Below are 15,057 nucleotides of genomic sequence, written 5' to 3'. Positions count from 1 at the left end.
TATTTATTTTAGCCTATGTCATAACTATTTAAATCAAGACTATATGTTATAATATTTTGATAAATACTATCTAGTCAAAGATATGCATTTAAAACAATCATAAAAGTTTTAAATTTTGATCGGTTACAATATAAAACATCAATGGTCAAAGATATGCATTGATTAGGATTTAAGTTTTGATATCTTTGGGTTTGACTGAAATATTATGACTGAAAAGATTGTGGCCGGAAAAGGTCATGGCCGGAAAAAAAATCATGGTCGGATTTGGATTTAGGGGTTCAGCCGATTATTGCTTAGAGTTTAGGGGATTGATAAAAATCAAGCAAAAAGGATTTAGGGAATTGATATGTATAATGGCCATCAAGATACATATCCGGTTATAAAACAAACAAGGGGATTTGAGATTTTGATGTGGATAAGGGCCGATTTGGATCGGTAAGCACATCGAATGGGATTAAGATTTTGATGGCCAAATTATTCATCCGGCTATACGGCCGGTAATACGGCCATTTTATGATTTTCTCTAATATCTTTTATAATTTCAAATAGTTCTTAGAAACAAGATTCATATAGATCTTAGATTATTAATAAGTTTTATAAGTTTTTAGAGATTCTTAGATCTTTAGAGATTCAAATAATTTTAGAATCAAGATTCATATAGATCTTAGATTCAAGATTAATATTTGTGATAATTTTAGATCTATAGATTTTTATAAGTTTTATGATTCAAATAGATCTAATAATCAGGATTCAGATATGTGGTGTTCTTAGATTTTATGGATAGATTAGTTTACCTTTTAGAAAACACCAAATTGATCTGAATGGACCACCGTGAGAGAGAGCTGATCCGCGGATGAGCTGGTTGAGAGAGAGGTGGAAGAGCTGGCCGGAAAATCGTGAGAGAGATAGACTTGGCCGGCGGAGCAAAGCTGAGGGCCGGAAGAGATGGCCGGAAAAGAGATGATCGCCGGCGGATGGGATTGCACAAGTGGAGAGAGTCTCGTACTGATAACGTGTTAAGATTTGAGAGAAGATTTGTGAGAATGTTGTATATTTCTTATTGATTACACCACTATATATAGTGGTTCATACAAAGTGGAGTCAAAGGGAAAATTTATTACAAAGATACTCTACGTATAACTTGGTCAAACTCATAAATACTAAGGATGAATAAATCTTCCATATGGCTGGATGTAAATCCCAATAAACTCTAGCCTTGAACTTGTATTGTCTAGGTTATGGACCATCCATTTCATGATTTATTTTATGCAAATAAAATACTAGTAGGCAAAGAAACTTCAATAAAATGGGCCTTGTAAGAGTCGAACTTCCATAACAGCAAAACTTGATCATGTTCAAAACAAAGCGCGAGAGCTGTTTGCTAAAATATTAAAACCAAGATAAAACAGGCATTGAGAAATTCGAGATTTAAAATGCGCCTTAAACTTAGTTGGATTCAATGTGCTTCTTGACAATATTGAGGGCAGTTGTATCCTCACCGTAGTCCTGAAACAGCAATCAAGAAACACACAGTAAACAACCAGATATAAGAAGAAAAAAAAAAGAATTTAATTATATGGATTTAGTGACTATATCTCATTCACATAAATTGAGACGTAAAGACAATACCTTGACTACAAGACATGAGCATCCAACAACCTTCCTGGCATTGCCCTCGGAGTCAATCTTACAGAGCTGAAACAACATCAAATATTCAATTTTGTTTAACCGATCCTTCATTCAGAAAGAAAGGTATGTATATGGAGATTAAGGAAAGCATAAGGACTTACACCAGCCCACTCGCCGAGGGTCTTGGCACTTGGAACAGTAAGCAAGTTGATGTTGTGATCAGCGCATAGAGCCTTAACAAGCTTCACGTAATCAGGCTGGTTGCAGTCTTCAGCCAAGACACAGAGCTGAGCCACACGCTTCTCAATAAGCTTAGCGCTCTCATGGAGCCCACGGACAACACCACCGTGAGCACGAGCTTTCCTAAGAGTCAACTCCAATGCGGTCAACAGGTCCATATCCTCTGGGATGATGGCCGCTGGCTCAGCAACGGGAGGAACAACAACTGGAGCAGCCTCGTCACTGAATAAGAAGGATTCAGACAATCAGTATCAGGATTCATATCACAACCTCAACCTATCCAGAATAAGTCATCTCCATTGTAATCTAATCAAGTTCCAACTACATAGACCAGAGATTTGATTCAAACTAGAGATAAAAATTATCACAGACGGTAGGCTAGTTATCACTGATTCCGCAGGTTGAGAAATGCAGCGTAACCACAACGCAAGAGAAGCTTACCCCGACATGGTGTCTCTTTAAAAATGAGTTTAAAGACGGGAAAATAAACAGAAGTCCTTGTTATCTGCCAAATTTAAACCAAAAGAAAACTCAGCTCAGACAAAATACTATGAATGAAACTCTTAATACAGTAACAGCTGTCTAAGAAGAACATAGTTAGACTATCAAATGCACGGACCAGATAAGGAATAGATCGGATCGTACAGCGTTTGATGAACTGAAAAAAAAAAAGAGACTAACCTCAAAGACGAATACGGCTGCAGCAGAAAGGATTGAGAAAGAAAATTGTGAACTATTTATATGGAGCCTTTAAAGTTGTCTAAAACCCTAATGGATCCGTATGGGCCCGGCCCACAAATCATGGGCTTCTTTTCGAAAAATGCAAAAGAAATAGCCAAAAAGAAGAAAGACCATATAAAACTGTTTAAATTTCATTTTTTTTCAATTTGTTGTAATCATCTTTTATCAGCAAGGAGTATTATTATTAACAGGTCCTAATCCATACAAAACACCACAATACATATCCAAGGAACGACCAGCGAAGCGCGTCTCCTTCATCGTCCTAAACACACGCGCCGTGAGCAAACTATCCGACCCCGCCTGGTGCGAGACACCGACTCTCTCCACGTCAAGACGCTCCGCCAGCGAGCTGAGTCCGCCGAAGAGATCGTGGCAGAAACCAATCATGTGTTTGATATCGAAAACCCTCGGGAAAAACATGTTCACCAGATACAAAAACTCGGATTGCTTCTCCGGCAGATTCCTCCCGGTGAGGAGCCTCAGCAAGTAGCCGAAGTCGTACCCGCAGTGGAACGTCACCCACTGAATCTCCTCGTTGAGCACCACTCCCGATCCCATGAGCAGATCCGCGAACCGTTTCGACTCGACGCCGAGCCGGTTGTTCCTATCGAAGTCGATCCCGGAGCGGCGGAGAAGCTCGATGGAGTCAGGGGCGTACATGTCGGTCCTGAGGTTGAATTCTCTGAAATTGAATTGCCAGACGCATTGCCTTTGCCTCCTCTTGTTGGTTCCCAAGGTTGGGAGGTTTCCTTGGTCGTCGGATAAGGTGAGGCCGAGCTGGATCATGTTGAGCATGTTCACGTTCGTCTTCAAGGACTCGTAGCAGGTGGAGTCGTCGCGCCTTGGGTTCGCCTCCGTGGTTACTTTCTTGCACACGGTTCCGGGGAACTCCGTGTCCATGGCGACGTAAGGGAAATAGTTAATGGCTTGCGAGATCAGAGACATCTCGTGGTCGAGATTCTCGTTCCAGACGTTGCGGATTTCGATCGCGTCGTCTTGTTTCGTAACCATCGACATGATGGTGAATCCGCGTCAAGAAATTGAAAAACCTAGAACGGATCTTAGAGGAAGATCCGATCTGGTTTGATCAGTATCTGCGATCAAAATTCAAACGCTTTGAGAACAATCAATCATCAAAGACGACGATATCTTGCGTAAAAAGATTCAACGAAACAAAAATGAAAACATGGGAATCAACAGATGGATATAGAAACGCAGAGGCGGGGGAATCGAACCTGGATTCAAAGGAAGAAGGTAATAGATTAAGATCCTTTTTTTTTCTGGAGAAGGCGGCGAATCTCCAAGTTAGGGTTATCGAAGAAGCGGGAAATTGGGAGAAGAAGGAAGTGGGGGTGTTAAATATAAATCGAATTTTCTCCACTCTTTGGCAAAAATAATAATAATAAATCGATTTTACCTTTTCAGGCTTTTATTTTGTTTGCTCTTCGCCACTAATTTTTCTTTGTTTTCAACACTAAATTAAATCATAATTTGATCTTAGCATTTATTAGTTCTTAGGGCTCTCATTTCTTTACCAAGAAGAAACCTATAAAAAAACTACAGACCAAGATAATTTAAAGCCTCCCTAACCGCTAAAACAATAGCCAAACTTTCTCATTTTAATTACTGATATAAAATTATGTATCCTACATAACCAAATTATGATTCTTTTTATTTACTTTTTAATTAATATTATATGATATGGGGAGGCTTATATGAGGAACTTGAGAGAAAAAGCATAAAACAGAACATTAGTAATATGGAAAACACAGTAGCTTATGGCTGTTCGAAAAATCTTTCAAAGAAAAATAATCAAAGATACAAGCTGACGAGCTAAGTCTGGGGGATACCGAGAGTAAACAAGTAACTCCTTTATTTTACATCACTTAAAAGCTCCTCAATCTCAGTTATTTAATACACATAAAGCTTAACCATTACTTCTACTTCCTCCATTATCCTGCAACCAAAGTAGAAACACACCATTGGATTCTCCACAGACCAAATCAGAATTAAAGTTCTTCAACTAATGAGACCATGTCCCTGCTGTCATTTGTAACAAGAATTTGTACTCTAAAGCCTTCTACAAGGTTCTCATTTCTCAGGTCATGGAGTGTATAGCAAATTTAAGACCTGTGTCAACTGAGGAGGATAAAGCATACCTTCAGGTTCTTTTGCGTTTCACAGTTTTGATGTCGTTGGAGATGAAATTAATCACTTCCTTTAAAGTTGCTTTCCTTCCTACTTTGAAATTCCAAAGTTCTGAGGTGGTGTATCGACCACTGGCATTATACTCATTCATCTCCTCGAGAGCTGTTTTAACAGCGTTATGCACCTCTTCTCCCCACTCTCCTTTAAGCTTCTTAAGCTGCTCATCATCTTCGTCCACCACTTCCTGTTAACCATTAACCATCTAACACCATTACTGCTGACTCAGCAAAACAGTTATACCAAAATATAGATAAAAATTATCGACATTCACAGAATCACTGGTTTCTCCAACATATTTAACTCAGAAAGTGGGAGAAGACAGTGGGATAGAGAACATGCCTTTGCTTTGTCCCCGGTTCCTTCACGTTTGAACGGTTGCCATGACGAATCCTTGAGGTTCTCTTGCCATGTAGAGCAAAGGGTGGCAGCTTCAACCGTAGCTTCATCCTCCGAAAATCTCTTCTTGCAAACATTCAGGAACGGCTTCTCATCAAGTTCTCCCATCCTCTTGACCCCGATATCAGTTTCGGCACCCAACAATCCTGTCAAACCCTGAAAAAAAAGAGCTTTCAGACCTTTTAAACAACATAGGCAACAATCACAGATAGGTCCAACATTTGTGTGTTAGTACCGCAATTAGTTTTTTCCGTGCTGCTTGTATCTCATCATTGCTTTGACGTTCTTTTGTCATCAGTGCTGAGTTCATCTGCTCTAGTCCTTCTAACTCAGACTTCTTATCCTCCAGCTCATCATTCATCTCCTTCATTTTCTGCTTGACCGCCTCGTCATCATCATCCCCCAAATGTTTCATCACTTGTAGTTTGCCTTTCAGCTCTTGAATCTCCATTTCCAGTGTCTGTTTGGTGTCTAGCTGCGTCTCAAGCTGAAGGATCTTGCTCAAAGCCTCTTCTTTTTGCCTCTGCAGTTTAATAAGGAGAGAAATGAGGGTAAGGCTTCCCCCCCCCCTTTTTGGGTTTAAAACAGTCGGAATTGTGTTGTGTACTAGAAAATATACCTTATGCTCTTCCACAAGTCTCAAAACGCTCTCGTCAGCCTTTTTCTGCTCATGGGACGCTAACTGGAGGGAAATGTTCATAGCATCATTCTGACAAACCAAGAAAATACAAAATGATTATTAGTAACCAGGAAAACATAAATTCATACATATTCACAGACTGATTGCTTCTTATGTATGATAGTGAATACAGGACTGGATACTACCTTTATCTTCTCTTCATCAAGCTTTTGCCTCTCCAGTTCAGTTAGTGCTTCCTTTTTGTCCAACGCCTTGGACCACTCCGAAAGTTTCTGCATCTTCTTCTCCAGCTCATTGCTTAGCCTCTCTTTATCGTTAAGGATTTTCTGGATGCTGAGAATCGACATCTGCTGCATCTTCTTCGTTTCTGAGGAGACAACATAAAAAGCATTAGGCAGATACCTTTAAAGTGAATCATTAGCTTTTCAGTAACAAACCATTAGCATAAGCCTCGTGCAAGGTTTTCTTTTCGTCAAGGACCCTCTTCAGTGACATCGCCGTCTTGTTGTAACTGTACTGAACCTTGTTGAGATCTTCATTCGTCATAGCAATGATATCCGAAAGCTGTTCAAGAACGCTGTTCCTATCCTGCGCCTTTTCTTGAGAGATATCTGAAACCGTTCTCAGCTTCCCCTCCTTGGAGAGGTATTCACCAATGGGCCCTTCGGAGTGATAGTCCTCTGCACGTGCACACCAACCATAGGCTTTTTTGGACACTGAATCTCCTCCTCTCTTCTCCATCCACTCCTTTTTGCTGCAGCCTATACTCTCAAACTCCTTCTCAAGCTCCGTCGCGCTAGCAAACCCGCTCCAGTCGCTGTTGAACTTAGCAACAACCCCAACGGTCAAACCTTGCTCGACCCAAAAGGCGTGCACCTCAACAGGCTTGAACCTAGAAAGCTCCTTCAACCAACAAGCAGGATCAAGAAGAGCCTCCTTGTCATCAGTCTCGTTCAAAGGGCTAATGATAATCCCCATCCACGGCCAGACGTAAACCTCACCCGGTTTGGCTTCTGACTCGTTCAACTGAGGAGGAGCAGGAGGAGGTCGTGGAAGAGGCTCAGCATCACCGGCGAGCTCGTTCTGTAAGTACCTTGCCAATGCGAGATGGTTAGCCTTCTGCTTAGCGCTTCTGCTGGCGGATCCTTTGGAGACTCCGGAGGCATGCGCCATCAGCTCCTTGTATTTGTAGTCTTGCTTTTTCTTGTTTGAGCAAAAGGGGCATCTCAGCGTCCCGTTCACTTTAACCTTGTACTTCCCGTTCTGGAGCAGCAGGTAAGGCGTTTCGGAGTAGTCGTCGATCTCTGACTCGCTGATCTCGGACTCTTCATCAGATGAAACAGCCATCTTTACCTGGAACACCATTGAAAAGATTGGAACTTTACAAAAGTGAGACAGTTGAAAAATAAGCAATCAAGAGGATGACTCCATTCACCAGACAAGGTTAAGAAAGCCTCTACGAAAAATCGAATTAGCTTTTTGAGTTAAAAATGCATGTTTAGAAAACCTTCAGCTAAAGTTTGCTGATCATCTAAGTTATGGACACAGACGAAATTCAAGGCAAGAACTGAGCTTTAACCCCCATCCACAAAGAAAAAAAGAGACTGATACAGGTTATACAATATCTGTTACGAGATCTACTTGTGCATGATAAGGAAGCGAAAGAAAAGTCCAAAATATTCTACAGACAATGTGAAGTACAGCGTTAAAAGCACGAAGAAACACCACAGAAAAATACATTGGGAGGGCATGGAAGAAGCGTGGAGCTTACTTGAGTCGGCGATGAAGCGAGGAGGAGAGGAGAGTGAGAAGCGAGGAATCCGACGAGAGATTTATGAGCAAATGCGCCAATAGGAAAAAGCTAGGGATCAGCTCAACAGTAAAGTAAAGTAGGGTAGGGACTAGGGATAGATATGAGAGAGAGAAAAAAACAAATAAAAGAAAAGAAAAAATCATAAATGTGTAAAGAGTGGGATTTGAACCCACGCCCTTTCGGACCAGTACCTGAAACTGGCGCCTTAGACCAACTCGGCCATCTTGACTAACGTTTGACCATATCGAACCGGAACCGGTGATTGTTCACCAGAACCGATAACAGTTTGAGCAGTTCTGTGCTTGTCGATAATCTCGAGGATGAACAAAGAGATTTTATCTTGAATTCAGTGAAAGTAAACATCGTTTTCTCAACTTTAAACTCAAAAATTCAAATCTCATCTAATCCTCTTTATTACAGTACATTCAAATGGGCAGGATGGGTCGGGTTTGACCCGGATCCGGACGTGATCTTCGAGATTTCCAAATGAAGAGAAGCAAAGCAGCGATGACCACTCCAACGGAGTCCGCGACGGCGTCTCTCGCGGAGGCACCTGCGGAAGGGAAGATACCGAACTGATCGGCAGCTTCTTTAGCCGCACCGGCGGCGAGTGAGAACGCAGATCCGATCCAGATGGAGTGACGCCGCAGGAAGGAGTAGCGGGAGAGAGAAGCGAGAGTTGAGAAGAGGAGAGAGATGGTGAAGCAGAATATTACATGGTAGAATTTGTCTGGAGCAAGCCAAGGGTCTTCTTCACCGTCATTAAACAGCGTCGTCTCCATCTTTTGCCTCTATCAAATGTGGCTAAAGGTGAAAACTTTAGAGAAAGAAACATCAAAGAGATAAAAGGAAAGAGAGAGAGAGATGATAACGTAACCTTGAGCCCTACTTGAGATTATAACAAAGTCTTTGAAGTTGAACTCTTTCTTTAACTTTTGATGAATGCAACTTAACAACAAGATCAATGAAACACTGACAGTACATAGTAAAAACATCGAGCTAAGAAGTCACAAATAATACTTAAGCTTGAAGGTGAAAGGCTGTGTCCGCTTTCTAAACACTTTCCTCTCTCTCCACATGTCTGAAACACTCGGTGTTAGCTTCGGGAAGCTTTGGACAGCCTTGGGAGTAAAACTGTCTCAGGTTTGGAACATCCAGAGGACTCCAGCAGATTGACCTCAGTTCATCCAAATCACTCGCTCTAAGTAGTTCAAGCTTTTCGAAAGGAACCACCACAATATTTGGATGCGCATTGATAATACTCATTCCTTTCTCTCTATTCAGTATCTCTTCTATACTTGATGGACCTGACACAGATAGAACCTTGAGACTTTGAGCAAACATTACCCATGTCAAATCCCTTGGACCTTCTAAACGGACTACATGTACAGCCGAAAGCTGCTTGAAGCCTGGAGAATTTGGACACTGAAGAGTCCCATTGCTTTCACATTCTATCTTTATCTCAGAGATTTTGGAGTTCCATATTGTAAACCGTTCAAGACGTCCCAGAGCTATAGTGTTTAATACCACAACTGGTGCTGACATATTGCTGAGACATAAGCTTCTAATACTTCTCGCCACCCTGTCCACTTCTTGTATGCTTCTCAGAATCATGACATCTTCTACCGTTGCTGTTAAAATCCTCAAGTGCTCCAAGAGTTGTATCTCTTTCATTAATATGTCATCAACGCAAACTCTCGAGCAAAACAGTTTCAACACTTGAAGATTTGGAACACTTGTTGCTATCCCGGAAACACTCTCAAGTTCACGAGTGAACTCCAGGTTCAACTCGATTAGTCGTCTCAGCTTCTTCAAACCATCTGGTAACGATTTGAGTCCTGTGTATGATAAGTTTACATATTGCAAGGAACCTAAGTTGGAAATCTCTTCTGGTAATCCAGAAAGACTAAAGTTCCTCGAAAGATCTAAGATCACAAGTCAGGCATAAACCGAAAGAATTCACCTGAAATCTCCACCAACTTATTATTCTGGAGTAACAAGGTTGAGAGCTTGGGGCACTTGGCACAGCAAGATATCTCTGCAATCTGGTTGCTCATTAAAGACATCTTTCTCACAAGCTCCCACTTGATGTCTTTTGGTATATGGCCTAAATGCGCACCAGGTCTAGCACAAAAAGTTTCTTTAGACTTAGATGCTATCCACAGAGCCATCTCGCGTATCACATCATGCATTTTCACAGTCAATGTGAGGACACCATGCATCAGTAGATGGGAATGAACTAAGGAACCAATTATATCATAACCTTGATTCTTAGCTCCATCTTCGTTTCTGTTTTCATCAAGAAACCCTTCGTGAATCCAGTAACCTATCAACTTCTCCTTCCCTATTTCATAATCTTCCGGGAACAAAGAACAATATAGGAAGCACATTTTGACTTTCTCATCCTTTAAACTATCATAACTGAACTTCAAAATAGCAAGAATCTTCTCTTCCATCCCTGGAAACTCGTGGCTGGACGAGTTAAGAACGTTGATAGCATGATGCCATTCTTGTACAGTCTCTTTACTTGCCATGGCTTTGCCAATGACGCATAGTGCAAGTGGCAAGCCACAACATTTCTCAGCAATTTTTCTTGCGAGTGGAAGAACATCGTGATGGCTCTTTATAGGATTGTCTCCAACTTTCTGTTGAAACAGCTCCCATGCTTCATTCTTTGACAAACAAACAACTTCCATCATATCATCGATCTCCATGTCTTTGCAAACTTCCTTTGAACGGGTGGTGAAAACTAACTTGGATCCATTTTCTCCGGTTGGTGGTGGAACTCCCACCTTGTTCAAATCTATCTCACTCCATAAATCATCCAACAGCAGAACAAACTTCTTTCGGTTTAGAATAGTCTTTATGCGAGAGGCTCTCTCATTCTCAGTTTCTTGTTTCCATTCCTTGTCAAGGCACAACCTTCTCAAGATCTGCTCCTGAACACTTTCATTTTGCAAATCTTTAGAAACCACAACCCACATCACAACATCGAATCCATTAACCACTTGAAAGAATCTGTTGTTGATACAAGCCAAGAGTGTAGTTTTGCCCACTCCCCCCATACCGTAAAGACCCAAAGTTCTTTTGTCATCTTTCATGAGTCTGTTCCATGCCTTTTCCACCATTGAGTCCAAACCAACTGTGGTTTGGATATGCTTCTTCTCCACCTTCGGTACAGGAACTTTTTCAGCCACCACTTCAAAAACTCCTTTAGCTAGAAGACCTTCAACTTCTTTTAACATGTTCAAAACTTTTTTACCGTAGTTGCAGCTTGTTATGCACTTCTTAGAACAATAACTAAATAGACACAATCTTTTAGCTTCGGTTGACTTTGCCTCAAGCAGGTCGTTGACTTGGGATCCAACACATTGTACCCTTGAAAACCATCCTTGGACTTGAGAAAGCCGTTGCAGACCTTTATCTTCTTCTATGACAACTCTTCTTAGCAGATCATCTCGTCTCTCTTCAAGTTCTTGCATAGCTTTCTCCAGAGCCTTGAGGTTTGCTTCCATTTTGTGAATGTAGTTTCCATCACCGAATAAGCAGCCACAAGCGTGATTCAACGTTTGATCACACGATATGTCTAGCGATACACAGTTTCCCATCTTTCTCAAAGAGAGAGAGAAAGAGAGAAAGAAGAACACTATCGTATAGTAATGGTACCAGCACTCTAGTACTCTACACCAATAATGGAGAAACTGTTGAAAAGGTCTCATATCCACTAAAACTGATATGGAACAACAAATATGAAAACCAGCGCAGCTTCACTGTGCACTAGGTTCTTTAATCGGTTAAAATCAAATTGAGCAAAATGAACCGAAAACATACTGAAACAAATTGAACTTGTCAATTAAACCGAAAAAAGTAAATCGAGCTTTCAAGTAAAAGTTAGTTTTGTTTTACGGTTCAGAGTTAACGGTGGGAAAAAAAAAAAGAAGTAAAAAGTGATTCCATTTGTGGACGGACGGGTCCACACAAAACCAATCCGTAACACAAGTGAAGCAAAGCGTAAAAGAAACAGAGCGAGGTCGAAGAAGTGAAGCAAGGCGTAGTGAAAACGGAAAATAATGTCTTTATGGGCCTAATATATGGGCTTAAAATCATCCTGGACCAAGCGTTGTCGTTTCCCTTGGAAGTTTTATGTAAATCACGTGTCAATAGTAAGTTTGACTAGCACGTGTGAGTGCGTATAAGCTTAGGGTGGGTTGAGAAACACTGGATTAAAGCGCTCATAATCATCTTCGTTCTCGAATTAATTAGTTGATTAAGCAAAAAAAAAAAAAAATTTGCCATTGAAGGGGCACGCAGAAAACTCTGTCTGCGTCTCCGAAGTCCGAACCCAACTCTCTTCTCCTTCTCTCGATCTGATCCGTTTCTACTTCTCTCGATATCGAACCAATTGGAAGGTTTAATCACGAGGAAGCTTCTTGGGGAAAGTTTAGCATCTGATTTGTATCTGAAAAAAAAAACGTCAGACGATCCTCTTCTTTCAAAAAAAGGAGAGATTTTGACTGATTCATTAGACGCCATGGACGTTCCTAGCTCTTGGGATGCTTTACGCAAACAGGTAAACTCTTTGTGTGTTTTGATTCGAAGCTGCTGGGGAATTCTTTAGGACAGAACTACGAAGCTAGTAGCGTCTGAGATCTTTGATACTTGGTATTGGGTTTTGGTGAGCTAATTCGATATCATTCAATTGGGGAATTTCTTGTTGGCTCATTCTCGAAGTTATTATATTGGATCCAACTGTAATGTTAAGATACTTGATGCTTTGTTGTTGTTTGCGTTTTTGGATTTTTGGCAGGCTAGAAAGATTGAAGCTCAGCTCGACGAGCAGATGCATTCTTATCGCAGACTTGTTTCCACTAATAAAGCTTTGACAAAGTCGGATGGTGCAGAGAGTGATCTTGAAGCTGGGATTGACTTACTGCTAAGGCAACTTCAGCAAGTTAATGCGCAGATGCAAGCTTGGGTTTCTTCTGGTGGTTCCGAAATGGTTTCACATACTTTAACTCGACATCAAGAGATCCTTCAAGATCTCACACAGGTTATTATCACATTTTCTGACTCACACCATTTAACAAATGCTTTATTATTTAGCTTGGGTTGAGTATATGCTGATTATCAAGTTATTTTTTTCCTTTCTTTTTGGACTAGTTTATGACAACCTATGTTGTAATTAATCAGTCTTTGTTCCTGTGTCTGAATGACTACTTAATTCAAAATTGCAGGAGTTTTATCGACACCGCTCAAGTCTTAAAGCAAAACAAGAGCATGCTTCACTTCTTGAGGACTTTAGAGAATTCGATCGGACTAGATTAGACTTAGAAGAAGGGGGTGGCTCTACAGAACAAGCCCTGCTCAAAGAGCATGTTGGAATCAACCGCAATACAGCGCAGGTAAATAAAATCAGATGCCACTGTTAAACTCTACAGCTGTATCACACCCATTTGTTATGTGAGCTGAATATTATACAAACGGTGCAGATGGATGGTGTCATTTCACAAGCTCAGGCAACGCTTGGTACACTCGTGTTTCAGCGTTCAACTTTTGGAGGCATCAACTTTAAGCTTAGCAATGTCACCAGCCGTCTGCCCACGGTACAAAGAGCTTTCCTTTCTCTTATTTGCGTTCTTTTTGTTTGGCTATGTCCCATGTTAGCGAGTAGCATTTTTATATCTCAACTCTGCAATACTAAGGTTAAATCCACTGCAGGTGAACACTATTCTGTCAGCGATAAAGAGGAAAAAGTCGATGGATACAATCATTCTTTCACTCGTTGCGGCTGTATGCACTTTTCTCATACTCATCTACTGGCTAACCAAGTAGAAATTGCCCGTTTCTTTGGATTCATCTCTCTGCAGGGCCACGTCGGGGTTTCCCCATTATGTTGATTTGTTATGTGATCATCAGTGTTCTAGTAAAGAATCCAAAGATCAAAACTATAAATATTTTGTGCAAGTGTACAGCGAACTTCATTCCTACTTTCCGGTTTAGCTTATTCAACCGTATGATTCTCTCGTCTTACACTGGTCTTTAGCTCTTTAGCATGTTTCCACATGAAGGATAATACGAGTATTTGAAAATGAATCTGACTTTAATGATAGAAAATTTAATCATAATTAAGTACGTATCAATACAGCATCTGATGCTTGAGAATGTGGCATTGAGAAGAAATTTATTTTTGCTCAACATAAGATTTGACAGTCTCCATCCATCTAATATACTCTGCTTTATCTTTGTTCTTCATGTACTGATGCAAGAACACAGCAAGATCATCGCTAATGCCTCTTTCCTCCAAAAATTGATAGACCGAGTCTTGAAGTTCATCTTCCATTTCACTGTACATTTAATCAAAGGAAGAGTTTTAGTTTAATCAGAAACAGATGAAAGCAAACTTTATATATATAATAATAAAAAGAAGATGAGATCAGTGTACTCGAATTCTGGTCCAACATAGGCATTAGGTGAGTTCTTGCTGCTTTTACGAACAAAGAACTTGGAGATCTGTATAGTATCAGGCCAAGCAGAACACATGATCTCTAAGGTCTGACCGTCCTTAGAGATGTTGACAACGAAGGTAATGTGAAGCTGAACATCTTCAGGGTCACTGCTTGTAGATTTTGATGATGGAACTGATCCATCAAACATGGTAGCTTCGATCTTAACATCTTCCGTGTCCCCATATTTTCTTCTCAAGCTAACCCACTGCTCTCCTGGCCGCTCGTCCACCGTGAATGGACCAAACCTGTCCTCAGGCTGCAAATACGTATCCAAAAAAAAAAAGAGTAGACAAGATCATTCAGACAGAGACAGGAACCAGTTTCGCTGCAGTGTAATGAAAGAATATTGATTCAATCAGAAAAAGCAGAGTGTATCTCTTCCCACATCATTTTAAATTGGGCATTTAACCTCTTAAGATTCTCAAAACAGAAACAATTCAATGGGCAGTAAACATGAATCCATTTCCAAAAAGCTCAAACCTTTGCTATTAACAAACTACAGAGGTGGACTCGAGTTGCAAGGATACCTGAAGGGGAGGAGAGTGATCGAGCTCGGACTGAATCTCAGAACGAATTAATCGGAGGATGTTACCCTCGAACGCCGACTTCCTCATTTCCGACACGTAACTTGCCGAGCTTAGAAACTTGGGAACAATTAAGAAACTAGAGTTTTGAATTGGCTGAAGACATATCCTAGGGTTTCGGTAGGAAAACGAAGGTGATAATCTAGCAGATATCACTGTTCTTCTAAGATGTCTGAGGAGACGAGACATTGACAGAGGTGGGAGAAGAGACAGTAGCAAAAGCAAAGATCCGGTCTTCTACTAGGGTTTAAGCCTTTAAGGTGTTTATTTTATTTTTTTAACTAGATTTTGATTCACGTT

At 40.8% G+C, this 15,057-nt stretch overlaps 7 protein-coding genes and 1 non-coding gene across 10 annotated transcripts; 1 reads left to right on the top strand and 7 right to left on the bottom strand.

The window, feature by feature from the left end:
• Positions 1–1,331: 1,331 nt before the first annotated feature.
• LOC106294680 (40S ribosomal protein S12-1) lies at positions 1,332–2,593 on the bottom strand. The gene is made up of 5 exons (XM_013730297.1): positions 2,551–2,593; positions 2,311–2,374; positions 1,791–2,091; positions 1,630–1,695; positions 1,332–1,506 (listed from the first exon to the last, which is right to left on the bottom strand). The coding sequence occupies exons 2-5, from the start codon at positions 2,316–2,318 to the stop codon at positions 1,447–1,449; spliced, it is 435 nt and encodes a 144-aa protein (XP_013585751.1). The 5' UTR covers positions 2,319–2,374; positions 2,551–2,593; the 3' UTR covers positions 1,332–1,446.
• A 137-nt stretch (positions 2,594–2,730) lies between these two features.
• Positions 2,731–3,978, bottom strand: LOC106294679 (probable CCR4-associated factor 1 homolog 7). The gene is made up of 2 exons (XM_013730296.1): positions 3,846–3,978; positions 2,731–3,704 (listed from the first exon to the last, which is right to left on the bottom strand). Exon 2 carries the CDS (start codon positions 3,625–3,627, stop codon positions 2,776–2,778), a length of 852 nt encoding a protein of 283 aa, XP_013585750.1. The 5' UTR covers positions 3,628–3,704; positions 3,846–3,978; the 3' UTR covers positions 2,731–2,775.
• Positions 3,979–4,349: 371 nt separating this feature from the next.
• LOC106294678 (factor of DNA methylation 1) lies at positions 4,350–7,766 on the bottom strand. Its single transcript, XM_013730295.1, has 8 exons — positions 7,626–7,766; positions 6,292–7,207; positions 6,040–6,221; positions 5,834–5,923; positions 5,450–5,737; positions 5,158–5,370; positions 4,770–5,002; positions 4,350–4,567 (listed from the first exon to the last, which is right to left on the bottom strand). Exons 2-7 carry the CDS (start codon positions 7,199–7,201, stop codon positions 4,772–4,774), a joined length of 1,914 nt encoding a protein of 637 aa, XP_013585749.1. The 5' UTR covers positions 7,202–7,207; positions 7,626–7,766; the 3' UTR covers positions 4,350–4,567; positions 4,770–4,771.
• A 49-nt stretch (positions 7,767–7,815) lies between these two features.
• Positions 7,816–7,896, bottom strand: TRNAL-CAG. The gene has a single exon. It is a non-coding gene; the product is annotated as a tRNA-Leu (tRNA).
• Positions 7,891–8,652, bottom strand: LOC106294681. Of its 3 annotated transcripts, none has more exons than XM_013730300.1 (2): positions 8,091–8,538; positions 7,891–7,980 (listed from the first exon to the last, which is right to left on the bottom strand). In XM_013730300.1, the coding sequence occupies exon 1, from the start codon at positions 8,447–8,449 to the stop codon at positions 8,093–8,095; it is 357 nt and encodes a 118-aa protein (XP_013585754.1). In that variant the 5' UTR covers positions 8,450–8,538; the 3' UTR covers positions 7,891–7,980; positions 8,091–8,092. The 3 variants fall into 3 exon arrangements, with proteins under 3 accessions (XP_013585754.1, XP_013585753.1, XP_013585752.1); XM_013730299.1 differs by adding an exon at positions 8,557–8,652 and having other exon boundaries at positions 7,914–8,471; XM_013730298.1 differs by adding an exon at positions 8,545–8,634 and having other exon boundaries at positions 7,914–8,471.
• Positions 8,653–8,705: 53 nt separating this feature from the next.
• On the bottom strand, positions 8,706–11,327 carry LOC106294677 (probable disease resistance protein At1g15890). The gene is given in 2 exon segments (XM_013730294.1): positions 8,706–9,607; positions 9,610–11,327. Coding segments are annotated over 2 exon segments (2,553 nt in total). The 5' UTR covers positions 11,276–11,327; the 3' UTR covers positions 8,706–8,720.
• Positions 11,328–11,933: 606 nt separating this feature from the next.
• On the top strand, positions 11,934–13,695 carry LOC106343483 (Golgi SNAP receptor complex member 1-1). The gene is made up of 5 exons (XM_013782713.1): positions 11,934–12,237; positions 12,475–12,717; positions 12,902–13,069; positions 13,157–13,270; positions 13,386–13,695. Exons 1-5 carry the CDS (start codon positions 12,199–12,201, stop codon positions 13,497–13,499), a joined length of 678 nt encoding a protein of 225 aa, XP_013638167.1. The 5' UTR covers positions 11,934–12,198; the 3' UTR covers positions 13,500–13,695.
• Positions 13,696–13,762: 67 nt separating this feature from the next.
• LOC106343482 (uncharacterized protein At2g39795, mitochondrial) lies at positions 13,763–14,989 on the bottom strand. Its single transcript, XM_013782712.1, has 3 exons — positions 14,701–14,989; positions 14,110–14,429; positions 13,763–14,011 (listed from the first exon to the last, which is right to left on the bottom strand). The coding sequence occupies exons 1-3, from the start codon at positions 14,944–14,946 to the stop codon at positions 13,849–13,851; spliced, it is 729 nt and encodes a 242-aa protein (XP_013638166.1). The 5' UTR covers positions 14,947–14,989; the 3' UTR covers positions 13,763–13,848.
• Positions 14,990–15,057: the final 68 nt, after the last annotated feature.

The sequence above is a fragment of the Brassica oleracea genome, chromosome C5 (assembly GCF_000695525.1).
Source record: "Brassica oleracea var. oleracea cultivar TO1000 chromosome C5, BOL, whole genome shotgun sequence".
Classification (NCBI taxonomy): domain Eukaryota; kingdom Viridiplantae; phylum Streptophyta; class Magnoliopsida; order Brassicales; family Brassicaceae; genus Brassica; species Brassica oleracea.
Note: the sequence above shows the minus strand (reverse complement) of the source record. Positions and strands in the feature narration are given on the sequence as shown.

Coding starts and splice junctions, on each gene's coding strand:
- LOC106294680 (XM_013730297.1), bottom strand. Junction 1,696..1,790: donor CCCTCGGCGAGTGGGCTGGT/GTAAGTCCTTAT, acceptor ATGTTGTTTCAG/CTCTGTAAGATTGACTCCGA. Junction 1,507..1,629: donor GCTCATGTCTTGTAGTCAAG/GTATTGTCTTTA, acceptor TTGCTGTTTCAG/GACTACGGTGAGGATACAAC.
- LOC106294679 (XM_013730296.1), bottom strand. CDS start 3,627: ATGTCGATGGTTACGAAACAAGACGACGCGATCGAAATCCGCAACGTC.
- LOC106294678 (XM_013730295.1), bottom strand. CDS start 7,201: ATGGCTGTTTCATCTGATGAAGAGTCCGAGATCAGCGAGTCAGAGATC. Junction 5,924..6,039: donor TTGATGAAGAGAAGATAAAG/GTAGTATCCAGT, acceptor TTGGTTTGTCAG/AATGATGCTATGAACATTTC. Junction 5,371..5,449: donor CACGGAAAAAACTAATTGCG/GTACTAACACAC, acceptor CTTTTTTTTCAG/GGTTTGACAGGATTGTTGGG.
- LOC106294681 (XM_013730299.1), bottom strand. CDS start 8,449: ATGGAGACGACGCTGTTTAATGACGGTGAAGAAGACCCTTGGCTTGCT.
- LOC106343483 (XM_013782713.1), top strand. CDS start 12,199: ATGGACGTTCCTAGCTCTTGGGATGCTTTACGCAAACAG. Junction 12,718..12,901: donor TCCTTCAAGATCTCACACAG/GTTATTATCACA, acceptor TCAAAATTGCAG/GAGTTTTATCGACACCGCTC. Junction 13,271..13,385: donor TCACCAGCCGTCTGCCCACG/GTACAAAGAGCT, acceptor AATCCACTGCAG/GTGAACACTATTCTGTCAGC.
- LOC106343482 (XM_013782712.1), bottom strand. CDS start 14,946: ATGTCTCGTCTCCTCAGACATCTTAGAAGAACAGTGATATCTGCTAGA. Junction 14,430..14,700: donor ATCACTCTCCTCCCCTTCAG/GTATCCTTGCAA, acceptor ACGTATTTGCAG/CCTGAGGACAGGTTTGGTCC. Junction 14,012..14,109: donor TATGTTGGACCAGAATTCGA/GTACACTGATCT, acceptor TTAAATGTACAG/TGAAATGGAAGATGAACTTC.